The 14,454-nt window shown below is 31.6% G+C and overlaps 1 protein-coding gene and 1 pseudogene across 1 annotated transcript; one reads left to right on the top strand and one right to left on the bottom strand.

Annotated features, from left to right (window-relative positions):
* Nucleotides 1-4,306: 4,306 nt before the first annotated feature.
* On the bottom strand, nt 4,307-7,716 carry LOC146912377 (uncharacterized; annotated as a pseudogene).
* Nucleotides 7,717-9,535: 1,819 nt separating this feature from the next.
* LOC146912376 (pectate lyase-like) lies at nt 9,536-12,005 on the top strand. The gene is made up of 3 exons (XM_085720461.1): nt 9,536-9,959; nt 10,348-11,014; nt 11,329-12,005. The coding sequence occupies exons 1-3, from the start codon at nt 9,733-9,735 to the stop codon at nt 11,794-11,796; spliced, it is 1,362 nt and encodes a 453-aa protein (XP_085576587.1). The 5' UTR covers nt 9,536-9,732; the 3' UTR covers nt 11,797-12,005.
* The last annotated feature ends 2,449 nt before the right edge of the window (nt 12,006-14,454 follow it).

The raw sequence follows: 14,454 nt of genomic DNA, 5'->3' as shown, positions 1-14,454 counted from the left end.
AATGGCATCGTCATATTGATCTTACCGTAGTCTCAAATGAAAAAAATAAATGATAGCAACTAAATATGGAGCAAACATATTTGTCTTGACAACATAGTTTTGAGTAAACTTTATTAAAGACAAAACTTATACTATGTATTTTTGTAAACCGTTATACTCGTGGAGAGTAAATTGAGGTTGAAATATTCGTAGGTGGTGTGGCAAACTAAGAAGCATGACCACTTAATAATTGTGAAATTGTGTTTTTTCCTTTAAATTTTCACTGTGACCACTTAATTGTGTATTTTATTTTTTAAATCAATTTGATATTTTTCAGCCAAGCCAATGGAAATTGGACACTTATAAAAAGATCAGGTAGGCCTTTTTTGGGTCAAATTGCGAATGAGGGTGATACCACTAAAATTTAGAGGAAGAAATTAGAGAATAAAGGAGAAATTGATTATTTTTTCATTCATTTATATCATAATAATTAGATAACCAAAAGAATTACACAATTATTGTTTTGATTATTTTATATATTTCTCTTTTTAAATTAATGACAATCTTCATTTATTTTTATAAATGGGAGGATCATTACTTACTATGAACATATCTAAATATTGAAATCACACTATACTTGGTTCAAACTTCAAAGTGGATACAAAATTTGAAACTAGTCACATTTAAATGCATGCTCAACCTTGGTTAACACGTTGTAGCTTGTGATAAAATCATTGCAATCACTATACTTGTTAAATTGGTCCATATTTACAAACACAAGATAAATAAAATATGAAGGAATTTGTACATGTTTCAATACCCCAGTTGCATGAGAAATAAACATTTTGGAACATAGTTTGTGCAACCTAAATTCAAGGTTTTGTTTGCCACAATGCACCATCATATATTAATTCTACAAACATCTTTGTGTACATAATAAAGAAAATCTTTGTATACATAATAAAAAAAGCATATGCAGATCTAGTAACATGAGTTTTGTAAATTAGGTCATGATGATGTGATGTTTATTTATATGTCCATGTTAGGGAAAAGTAGTTCACTTTGGTGGGCCACGTGAAAGGAAGCACGAGAAGCATTTCAAGTATAGTTGGTAAGAGTGTGTATGTTCATGTTTGAAAGTAGGAAAGGTACTAATAAGAAAGATACCAAACTCCAAGGTAGTCAAAATCGCGATCCAACTCGTAGGATCGTACGATTTTGCGATCTTGTCACCCTTTGGCGTGCTGCGATATGGTCGGAATCGTAATCTGACGGACGCGGTAAGGATCGCCGCAGAAGATCGTGAAAACTGTTAAATCGTACGCGTCCGCCGCTTCTCTACATGCTGTGCAGAATTTTTGTTTACTGGTCGGATCTACAACCCGTTTTCCTAAAATGACGTTGTGATTACCAAACCCCTCAAACACAACACGTGAATGGCACATGCGCTGATGTTTCCTTTTTCTTTTCATTTTTTTTGTCGTTTTGCCTTTTGTTTATTTGTTATAAGCTGAGGTTTTTTGTTTTTCTACGTTTGGTTTTGGTTTTTTTTTTTGTAACACGCTTTTTTCCTACTCCTTTTACAACTTGCTATCTTTATTGTTTTCAATAATTAAAAAAAACTAATAATTAATTCTTTCAAAAAATCCTAAAAAAAGTTATTCTTTCAAAAAATTATTAACTAATAATGTGATTTAAAAAATCCATACACATAAACACAATAAAATTCCCCTAAAAAAACAATAAAAATAATAATAAAAGAAAATATTTTATGTTATATTATTTTTAATTAATAAGGTGTCCTTAAAGAAAATAATTTATTTGTTTTTTATCAAGTAATTAAGGTGTTTTAAAGTGTTTTTTTTACCTATATATATTATATTTTATGCATATACATGAATTTATAGGCATATATATGTCAATTGTGAATTTGGTAGGATCTTACGATCCGTGTTACGATCCCCGATTTACGATCTTGTGACCTCTCTCCGATCTTGCCTAGGATCTCGATTTTGACTACCTTGCCAAACTCCTTAGAATTTAAACAGCTTGTATGCCCTAGCCCTAGTATGAAACTAAGAAAGGTACTGAATTCATTCAGAACAGTTAGACAAAACAAAGAGATGCCATGACAAAACAAAACACATCAACCACCACACTCACTGATACAACATGTCTCTCATCCAGCTGCGGTTTGTGCAAATGTCATCAGACAAGTAAGTTTATTATATCAAAAACCAGGTATAATCATGTTGAACTAGGTATCATCATGATTCCCACTTAAGAAATATATCTTGCTTTGTACCATGTATGACATTAGAGTTAATCACTACCTTTGAACCATTTTACTCCTTTGTTAATATACTAGTTGCAATATTCAACACATATTTTGTAACGGTACCTCTCTTGTCCGTAGAAAACGTCAATTATTTGACAAGAGGTGAAGTAACTGATGTTTTCTACAGGTAATAGAGATATTATTATAAAAGTTGTATTGAATATTATGACTGGTATGTTGTCAAAGATGGTGTAGAAAGTTTTAATGTAATGATTGACCGTGGTGGGATACGGAGCAAGACACATTTCAAGTACTCTTTGCACTTCTTTCCTTAAGCAATAAATTTTGCAGTTAGAAAAGAAAGTTATTCTGCCATTGGAACGTAATTTTATGATGTTTAGTTTTGGATATATTAAACTTAATTGTCTAATAAAGTTAAATGTATTGGATTTAATTTTTTTTGAAGAACTTCCAAGAAAAACTTTATGTTAATGACTCTATATTAATTGAATATGCAAGATTGGTTTCATTGTTTAGATAATAGTATTTGTATAATTCATTGTTGAGATACTATTATCTCTCTCAACAACACCCTCACTATTGAATTGACAACTGTGATTTGACATTTGTCATGTGAGATATCTTTCCTCCCAAATGTTATCTTTGAGGTTGATTTTTCGCTGGTATCCAAGTTTATCTAAACAAGGATTGCTTCATCTCCCTCTTTGTAGTGCATTCTTGATGAGGCTTCAAAACATCTAAGACTCTTTGAAGTGCACACTTTGGTTCAACATATCAACAGATATTCCAACGTGGATGGAAGAAAGAATGGATGAGAAGGAGAACGGAACGTGACATAAGTCACGTGAGTTGTATTCTAGCGTGATTTAAGTCACGCTGAGTATAACACACGTGTAACTTAAGCCACGTGGGGAGCATTTTGAAAAGTTCAGGTGGGCGGAAGCAATTTCTGTTGGGAAAAGAGCAATTTTCATAGTAGAATTGCATCAGAGTAAATTAAAGGGAGTAAGTAGCTTGGGTTAATTGGTTCAAAGGAGCTTAGGTTAGTAGATTCTTCCACACAATCACATGATCTTCCAAAGCTTTTTTCACTCTCACAGTAATAATGTATGTATTTTCATGATATAATCTACATACGTTTATAGCTTTCTCAAATAACATAGAGATTAAAAGAAAAGAAAAAAAAACAATAGCATTATTACATGGATGTAATGTACCTTGGATTAACTGGATCAGAGACTTAGACTTTTCTTGCAATTAAACGACAAGTCTTTGAAAATTTGTGGTTTATCTCTTTATCTTTTGCTTTTTTTTTTTACTTTAATCTTTTTTTTTTAAGTTTGATTACTAAGTCGTTATTTGGAATATAGGGTTATAACTTATACTCGTGGTGTGGCATTCGTAGGAAACATATGACCAATTAATAAGAATTAGGGAATAAGTTGTGTTATTTGAACAACATGGCTTTTGGTACAATCAACAATAGGATCCTTATGTACATTAATAGATACACAATTTATCCTATCATACCTACCCCTTCAAGATCAACCCACAAGGCTGTAAAAATCATCGGTTAACATGTTGTAGTTTGTGAAAAAATAATCGCAATCACTATACTTGTCATCTTTGGTCCATATCAACAAACACAAGAAAAATAAAATACGAAGGATCTTGTGCAAGCTTCAATGCCCCAGTGGAATGTATCACCTTATTCTGAAGCATGCATAATTGAAATAAGACTAGCCATGAACCTTTGATGTCAATGATTGAGAATACATCACCATGATCTTAGCAAGCATAAACATTTTGTAACATATAGTTTGTGCAACCTAAATTCAAGGTTTTGTTTGCCATAATGCACCCTCATTTATCAATTGTAAACATCTTTGTATCCATCCATGATAAAGAAAGTGTATGCAGGGTAACATGAGTGTTGTAAATTAGGCAATGATGATGTGATGAATTCCAATTGAACGTGGAATTTGTAATATGGAATAAAATACAAATTTGTATTTTGGGTCTCAAAAGTGAACCGTGTCTTATTAGCATGATTTGGATTGGTAAGAGTAGCTGACTTTGGTGGGCCACTGAAATGTTTAAAAATCAACATAGTCACAAATGCAGTAAACAAATCCTAAAACAATCACCATGAATAAAGCAGAAAGGGAATATGAAATTGCAACACTAAATTAAACCATCCATCACTGAGCGTTTTAGAAAGCGACTGACTTTAGATGTGCAATACCGGACTGTTTGGATATCGAGGTAGACTCATTCTTTGATGCGGTCAATCTTTCTTTGCAAGCAGTCTCTTTAGCACATATTTCTTCCAAATTCTCTGACAATTCCTTCATCTTCTCTGTCACTACCTTCTTCTGTTCTTTAAGAACTTCCAATTCACTCTCAGCATCTTCAAGGTCCTTGTTATTATTGTCTCTTTTCTCTTCTAGAATATCAAACTTATCCAGAATTTTAATTGCGCCAAGTACCTCAGCTTGACTCATGCAAAGCCATTCAAGCTCCAACTTCGTACCTTCATGTAGTCCCTTAACAAGAGTAATCTTGCTTTCCACAAAACTTTCTTTGACATTTGTAAGATCCATATCTCGAAAATCATGTAAGATTTCACAGATTATCTCCAATAATTTTGAACGGTCTTTCACCGACATTATCCCACAACTCTTAGCAATATGTTCAATAATTTTTCTTAATATAGGCATGAATTCTGGCTTCACTTCATATCCATAAACCGGCTTTGAATTTTCGAATGAACCTCATCACCATCATCATTTCTCAACATGGCAACCGCTTCAGTAAATTTGAGGAGGCTAAAAGATGGGGATGATGATCCAGCTCTAGAAATAGGCTTCATATTTGTTGCTTGCTCAAATCTATTTTGAGGCTTGAGTTTCCTCTGCCAAAGGTTCCTTTTCATGAGGGATAATTTCTTCAACTGTGTTCTATCCACCAATTTGATTTGCATTATTGGACAAGGACATTTCAGCCACACCTAGTTCCCCCATATTCTCGGGTATACCTGCTGTTAAGTTTTCAACATTTTCAGCCTCTTTATGGCCCAAATCCGGTTCCAATGTGAGAGGATGAGAAATTTGTACCGGGTCTCTTGATGCGGATTGTACTTGATCACAATCTTCCTCTTCAACTTGATATGCCTACACCAAATCTCATAATATGTATACAATTAAGAACTAAAAAAATTCCATCTATATATAGATGATTTCATTGATAGTAGAAATCTAGAAGTAATAGATGCTGATGATCAATGTTGGCAGAATATTGAACTAAAAAACTAAGATGAAATAGATGTTATGAATAGGAAAAATAGAAATGTATTTATTTCATACAGAATTGATTGTGTTGGCTGGTACATCAAGTTTTTGGATGCTATCAGTATCAGAGGAAGAAGACTGTTCTCTTGAGATCTTAGGTAAAAGGAAACATGAGAAGCATATTTGGTCAATAATAAGATTAAAATCGCGTAAAATTATCATACCTGATTCAGTTAGTAGGGACAATACATAAAATATGCAAGATCTGTGTTCAAATCCCGACTACCACAAAAAATCAACCAAAAATTAGGTACTAAAGGAAACTTTTTTTTTTTTTTAACTTTTTTCTTCTTCAAGCAAATGATATTAATCAAACTCAAAAAGATATCAAAAATAAAAAATACTGAAATTTTGTTAAATTTTTATCAAACACACATCATACGTTATTAAATCATAATCACATTACACAAATCATCGAATAGATGCTACCTTCAATGTTACAACACCACCACTTTTCTTTTATGTTGCTAACAGAATGAAACCTAACAGAAATGCTAACCACATTTCTAAGATAACTCCAACTATATTTCTACTAAAATGCAATAGTTGGTAAGGTACTAGTATGAAAGTAAGAAAGGTACCAACTCCAACTATATTTCTACTAAATAAATACAAACAAAAATCACATTTAGCGATAAACCAAAAAAAAATCCAAAAACACCAACAACTATATGGAAATGGAAAATAAATAAATATGACTGAATGGAAAATATGCAGAAGCAAATTTTCATTTATGACATAAATAAAAAAGAGCAATGCTATATCTCTAGAAAAATAACATCAAGAATTCTTCAAGAATAAAGGATAGCCAATCACAATGCACTATTTGCCACAATTCAAGGAGGTGTGGCTGAAAAATAGGAAGTGGACAAATAAATCATCCAATTAAAATTTGCCAACTATTTCTTGAAAAATTCTTGAAGCTATTTTTCTTGAGAAGTAGCATTTTCCAATAAAAAAATACAACACATCGATCATATAATAAATAACACATCCATCCATATCTATGTTATTATTAGGAAATATTTGAACTTAGAACCAAAAGGATTTGAGACCTTAAAATTGACCAACGTTAAATAAATATTACGTAATTATTAACACGTCATATTATATATTCATAGCTAAATTGACTTACTTTTAAGACATTTTTTAACCCAAAATCCTGAGGCCTAAAACCTTTACTTGGGTGATTTGGCCCTTAAACCGGCCATGCAAATTATACGTTACACAACTAAATGAATAGATGCTGCCTTAAATGTTACAACACCACCACTTTTCTTGTGTTGCTAATAGAATGAAACCTAGCAGAATTGCTAACAAAATGTCTAAGATAACTCCAACTATATTTCTACTAGAATACAAATAGTTGGTAAGGTACTAGTAAGAAAGATACCAACTCCAACTATACTTATACTAAATAAATACAAACACAAACCACATTTAGCAATAAAAAAAATCCAAAAACACCAACAACTATATGGAAATGGAAAAGAAATATGACTGAATGGAAAATATGTAGAAGCAAATTTTTATTTATGACATAAATAAAAAAATACAACACATCGATCATATAATAAATAACACATCCATATATCTATGTTATTATTATCATGAGCAAGGATCCCACTTAAAAAGTATGTCTTGTTTCGTACCAATTTCCCATCCATGTCTGTCAACCAATACTTTGAACCCTTCTATGCCATCTTTTGTGACATACCAGTCACAAATTAAAGGACACCTATTGTGACGATCCCTCTTTTGATTGTAGAAAACATTGTTTACTTCACCTCTTGTTGAAGATATATTACAAGAGAATAATGTTGTACCAAAAACATTAGGATGAAATTCCCAACTATAGCATTCAATGTCATGAATGACATGATTTCCTAAATCATCATCTTTGGATTTGCAATGAATACTAAAATCGTCACCCCCTAGATGATTGAAAATACGTACGGTATTTTTGGGATATAAATCGAAAAGTTCTACGCCATTTTTGGGTGGTACAGTAATGGTAGGAAATGTGAAAGGAATAATGACAACCAAGACAAATAACAAGAACAAAACTTGTTTGCCACATGAAGCCATTGTCTGATGTATATATTTTAGTGCTAATTCAGAGTACAATTCTTCAAACTTCTTATCTTATACTTGACAAGTTTTTAGGTTATGTGTCATAATATTTTATTTTTCACCTATAACATTTGGCATGCAAAATTGGTGGTTTGTCAAAAGGAGCTTATAATATTGTTTCATGTAAAATATGTGTATAAGAAAACTATTCTTTTGAAATATTGTACAAAAGTATTCCTTCATAAGCATTTTTGGTGAACAATGAAAGACCCATTTTCACCAAATAAATAAATTAGAAGATGAAAAATTATAAAGATCATGCGCATAGAAGTACAAGACAAAGACTATAATGCCTTAAAGACATGTTACATAATTTACTTTACAAGACTACGAGTAACTTTAAATAAACTTCTTCTTCTTTCATAAGAATTTATGAAGAAAAAGAAAATTATAAGACATGTTACATGATTTACCTTACAAGATTACGAGTAACCTTAAAGACATTTAACATGATTTATTTATTTTTTAATTGGTGTAACAAAAGGAAAATATATGCATTCTCCAAAATATTTTTCATGTGTTTCATAAATTTAACTCTAGTTTTGTCATAAACTTTTGTGCACTGTCAATGGCATCGTCATATTAAACAACAAAAGTAAAGATGATTGTGTCGTGTCTTAAACAACAAAAGTAAAGTTGGTTGTGGTGTATTTTTAAATTGGAGAACGTTAACTTGTACCTATGTATATGTAAACATATTGAGAAACTACATATAGTAATTTTGTTTAAAAAATTGTGTATTCAAATTCTTAAAATACAAAAATTACTCTTTTTAATGTCTAAGTTGTATTTTTAAATTTTTTAACATGTATCTTTAAGACAGAAGTCAGTAAAACCCTTATAAATTTGGACCAAAATAGGCAATATATAGATACCGGTTGTGATAGGTGATCATGCTTTGGTAGATAGTGAAATAAGACCACACCGGTGATCAATTTGATCAAATGAAGAAGAAAAAAACGAGTGTTACGATCTCTCAACTTGATCCACTTGTTCATACTAGATGTCAATCATTTTCGTTAGACATGACACACGAGATTTCCAAGCAATCTAATTATGATAAGTATCATTTATTTTTTTAGAGGATGATAAGTAATTAAGTAGGGCTGGCCTAAGGGTAAGGCGACCCAAACCCTCGTTTTAGGCCTCCAAATTTTGGAGTTAGAATAAAGGTCTTACAATAGACAAATTTATGTATATATATACAAACGAATAAAGGTCACACAACAAATGAATTATACTACTTTGCCATGAAGCAAAAATGGTAGGCGCGAGACTTTATGGTGCTTACAACATGGGTTCAACACTTTCCCATACAACTTCGTAATACTTTAGGCCTCAAAATGTGTTGGGCCGGCACTGTAATTAAGTATCATTGATTTTGACCGAAATAGTATAATATAAACATGATATAGATCGACAAAGTCATGCTATAAAAAAAATAACAATTCATGCTAAATTAATAAGGCTTGAAAATTGGCAAAACACTTGGACAACGATGTAATAATAAGACCTTGTCCAAGTAAAAGGTTTAAGGATTGTCAATAATTTCATTTAAAAAAAAAAAATTCAAAGTCGATATTAACTCCCTTTAATCTAGACCTTTCATCTATTAATAGCCTAAAGTTTTGGTGGACACAATTATCCTTAAAAATACACAATGGTCGTCCATCTTTTCCGTTGCTAAATTTAGAATCACTCTTCAAACTTTTAAGGACTGCCATTGATTCTTTAACCATTCCCAAATTTGTACTCCATAAAATGAACACAAACCAAGGATTATGCCAAGGTCCATACTTACTTGCTTTTGATTGGTATAAGCTTTGCCAAGGTCTTGTGCATTAAGAGATTAAACTAATCTCAAGACCTTGGCATTTATAAGCAAAAAAGAAAAAGAAAAAAAAGTTAAGCACATACACAATATATATAAAGGGAAAAAAACCAGCCTAAGGAGAACAAAAAACACAAAACATGGGCATGGAAAAAATAATGGTAGAAAGTTCTACCAAGATTGCTTTTATCCTCTTGGTTACTTTCGCCATTACTATTCCATGCCTTGAGGCTGCACATGTTTTATCTCCTGCTGAATTTGATGATGTTGTCAAAGCTCGAGCTGAAGAAGCCCATAAAGTTGCTCTTGATACATATGTTCCAATTCCTGAAGGAGTTGCTCATGACCTTAATGTAGCCGTTCACATGTATGTATCACTGTACGTGCATGTTTGATATCACAATTTTGAAAAAACTACCGAGTATAGTTTTTATAAATTACAATGGTTCTCCGTGCTTCTAGCAAACTCATTGTGATATCAAACACATATCTTTTTCATCTTTTTTTTTTTCTTTTCTATCTATTATTGCACCATGCTAATCGCTTATCGATGATTGAAAAAATTGATATGATTATCGTTCATACTTTTTTGGTATAAACATGTGCATTCTTGACTCCGGTCGTAAAGATCAATCCATGAGACATATTAGGTTAAAGTTTTAAGCCATTCCTAGAGAAGTTACACATGACCACAATGTCCATGTTTAATTACTCTACTCTAAACTTATGTTAATTACACTTTGATAAATTTACAGGTCAATGGAAGCAGCAGAAAACAACACAAGAAGGGACTTGAGACAAAAAGGTAAAAAACATGATGGACCATGTGAAGCAACCAACCCAATTGATAGTTGTTGGAGGTGCAAAGCCGATTGGGCTGCGAATCGATTTCAATTAGCTAAGTGCAGTAAGGGCTTTGGAAGAAAGACCACTGGTGGTCTTGGAGGTCCAATCTATGTGGTCACTGATGCGTCTGATAATGACATGGTAAACCCTAAACCTGGAACCCTTAGATTTGGTGCTGTCCAAAAGGGACCATTATGGATCACTTTTGCACGTAGCATGGTCATTAGATTGAACCAAGAATTGATGGTTTCTTCTGACAAAACAATTGATGGTCGTGGAGCTAATGTTCAAATTAGGGATGGTGCTGGGATTACAATGCAATTTGTTAATAATGTTATCATTCATGGACTTCATATTCAAGATATTAAAGCTAAACCAGGTGGTTTGATTAGGGATTCTTTTGACCATATTGGACAAAGAACAAGAAGTGATGGTGATGCTATCTCTATTTATGGATCTTCTAACATTTGGATTGATCATCTTTCACTCTCTGAATGTGAGGATGGTCTTGTTGATGTTATCCAAGGTTCTACTGGTATCACAATCTCAAATTGTCACATGACGAAACATAATGATGTAAGTAACTTTGGTTTGTTTAATTTCTGGTCAAGGTTTGAACCTTGGACCTTGCAATATATTATGAATTGTCTCTATCAACTGAGCTAAGCTCACGAGGACAAGAAGGGTTGACTTTGAACTCATAGGTTAATATTAATTTAAAAAAATGGCTACTATTGCATGATATATTAATTAATATAAAAAACCGTAGAGAATAATTATGATGTATATTGATTTAAGAAAAATGAAATTTTATATAATATTTAATTTCTGTAAAATGTATATACATGGCCTACATTACTTAAAATTTCTGGGTCCGTCCCTGATTGCAGGTTATGTTATTTGGAGCAAGTGATACATACACTGATGACAAGCTTATGCAAATAACAGTAGCATTCAACCACTTTGGTCAAGGATTGATTCAAAGAATGCCAAGGTGCAGATATGGTTTTGTTCATGTTTTGAACAATGACTATACTCATTGGATAATGTATGCAATTGGTGGAAGCTCATCACCAACTATTCTTAGCCAAGGAAATCGTTTCATTGCTCCAGACAATGGTGCTGCAAAGGAAGTCACACATAGAGATTATGCTCCACCAGATGTTTGGAAGAATTGGCAATGGAGTTCAGAATTGGATGTATTCATGAATGGTGCTAAATTTGTTCCATCTGGTGCACCTATTAATAGAAAACCATTCAAAAAAGCATATATGATGAAACCAAGAGATGGATCTCATGTTAGTAGACTAACAAGGCATGCTGGTGCCCTAAATTGTGTAGTAGGAAAGCCTTGTTAGAAGAAAAAAAAAAATATTGTTATAAATAAGTGTGAACAAAATCACATGCCTACACAAACACAAAATTATTAGAATCCTCTAGCTAGGGTTTATGTTTTGTTGAAACATTTATATTTTGTAGCCTTGTTGTGTGAAAGGGATGTGAAGTCATTTCTTGGGTTTTAGATGTCAATGAAATAAAGAAAAAAAATTTACGATTTATTTGCAAATTTGTTTTTTACTCTATTAATGCTATTTTTTATTAGTTTTATATGTTTTGTACTCACTCATGACTCATACAAACATTGAGGCAATTGGATTAGGATGCAGTACAATATATGAGTTGTAGTATTTAAAAAGGGGAAAATCAAAACGTGCAAAAGAGAAAAAGTTAAAGACAAAATCAAGAGAAGTAAAACATAGTAACAAAAAAGAAAAAGAAAAAAGACTCTTCCATTCAAAACGTGGGATGTGATAACGCTTTAACTCTTTTTTAGAGGAACATGTGCTTATAACATTTAATTAGATATCAAATCAATAATACATGACACCACACTAATAAAGATACGAGAGCTAACTAAAGGTGTGGTTTTCATTTGCGTATCTTCGAATAGACTCGACATTAGAAATTTCAAAATAAATTACAAAAATGTATACAAAGACCCATAATGATCCCAAATTATGTGATATCTTGTTACCTCTCTCAAAATAGTTGGTGACTTTCTTCGAATCAATTTCAAAGTCAACGTTCGCTAATCGTAATTCATGGATCCACATAATAGCATTTAGTTTTTTTGTCAATATCTTCATTTATGTATCAGCAAAGTTTGGATTTGCCTCATATTTGTTGTTTCTTACCGTACTCATGTTCTCCATGCTTAGAATTGTTTATTTAATGTGATGCGTTTGGTGAGAAATCTTCTGTTTTCACTTCTCCAAATAGAATGCCCTTTTCTTTGATACAAATTTTTTATTTTTTTAACTCTATTTCGATGGAGGATTTGATCTTTGTGTTATAATTTTTTTATAAAGGTAATTATAAGGATTTGATCTTTGGATTATGTTTCTTTTGTTCCATTGTTGTCATCTATAGAAAGAGTGAAGCTAACTTCTTAAAATGTTTTTTTTTTTTAAATGTAAGCAAAGACCTAGGATAATAATTTTTGCATCGACAAGCTTTATTATCTCATTTTTTAGTATTTGTATCTCCTTGCTCAATTTTGTCTAATGGTGTAGAGAAGAATATAATTGTTATAAAATTAGAAGCAATGTGATGAAAAGGGCACAAGAGAAAATCATTCAATTTATTTTTACTGCAAGAGAAAAAACAATAGTAACATGTCTTGTATTTGTACCTTTTGCCAAATCAATTTATATCATTTACTATTCAATTGCATGTAACATGATTCGAAGATAAATACCAATAATATTCAATCTTCTGATGTAAAACAAACAACTTAAATAAACATAACCCTTTAAAAAAAAACTTTTTTTTTGTTGTCAGGTAGCCTAGTGGCTTGAATTCACCTTATAAGGTGAATAAGTGGGGTGTCCGGGGTTCGAACCCTGACCCCTGACTTACTAACAAACAACAAATGATTATTTAGGAATAATTTATATACCGATCTACCCACAAAAATATCTATCACAAAAAAAAATGCCTATACCAAATCAACATGCATGCAAAATATATATCTAGTATTTGAACATCCATATTGGTCTAAAGTCCACTTTTAACTTAATATATATCTTTTAGACCTTCATGCGACATGGATCTGTTAGACACCCAAACATAATACTAGTACATTGGCAAACTCTTGTTGTAATTAATAAGGCATACAACTCCATTGGCAAAGTCGTGTTTTAATATTTTGAGAAATGATATTTGTAAACTATTTTATGATAACTTTTTGACAATTTTCTCTCTCATAGTTACATAATGTTCTTATCTTTTCTCTTCTTTTTTCTCTCTCCATTGTTTTTGACCAATAAGAAAAGAGAAAAACAAAGTTGTCAATAAATATATATGTACAAATATCATTGCTCTAATATTTTATACTTGAGCGAACAAAATTTCGGTCAATTTTTTTGTCAATAATAAAGTTAGAGACCATTTTTTATAATAAAGTTATAACAGTTTTTTGTCATTATATTCATTGTTAGTCAAGTTAGTGACCGACTTTTATGCTTTAGCGACCGAAACTTTGGTCACTATTTTCTTTTTTAATAGTGTCCATCTTTTTTCAAAAAATTTCGGTGTTGCTATAGTCACATCAATCCTTATGTAGGTCTACCCCTATTTAGATCATACTTTTTCTGTTTTAAAATGAATGAAATTTAGCAACAAAAAAAATAGACTTAAAATGAATATCATTTACATTTTTCATTGTAAAATTAATTCATCTTTTTTTCAATTTGGCCCTCTAATTTAATTATCGGACACACTACTTCCAAAACATTATTTTCAATTTGTATTTATGATGGTGAGAAACACACAAATAGTAAATTTATCACTTTTTTTTGTGGTGGCCGGGGTTCAAACCTCGGACCTTGCATATATTATGCATTGTTCATACCAATTGAGTTAGGCTCACGAGGACAGTAAATTTATCACTTTAGTATTGTAATGTCATTTGACAATATCATTATTTGTTTTTAATTTGTGTGAAAAAAAACTTT

Source organism: Medicago sativa, chromosome 6, assembly GCF_051527215.1.
Source record: "Medicago sativa cultivar Bolivia chromosome 6, Bolivia_mono, whole genome shotgun sequence".
Lineage (NCBI taxonomy): Eukaryota > Viridiplantae > Streptophyta > Magnoliopsida > Fabales > Fabaceae > Medicago > Medicago sativa.
This window is presented reverse-complemented; position numbering and strand designations above follow the sequence as displayed.

Excerpts from the sequence above, each read along its gene's own strand:
- LOC146912376 (XM_085720461.1), top strand. The coding sequence starts at position 9,733 with ATGGGCATGGAAAAAATAATGGTAGAAAGTTCTACCAAGATTGCTTTT. Across the intron at positions 9,960-10,347 it reads CTTAATGTAGCCGTTCACAT|GTCAATGGAAGCAGCAGAAA; the intron begins GTATGTATCACT and ends ATAAATTTACAG. Across the intron at positions 11,015-11,328 it reads ACATGACGAAACATAATGAT|GTTATGTTATTTGGAGCAAG; the intron begins GTAAGTAACTTT and ends CCCTGATTGCAG.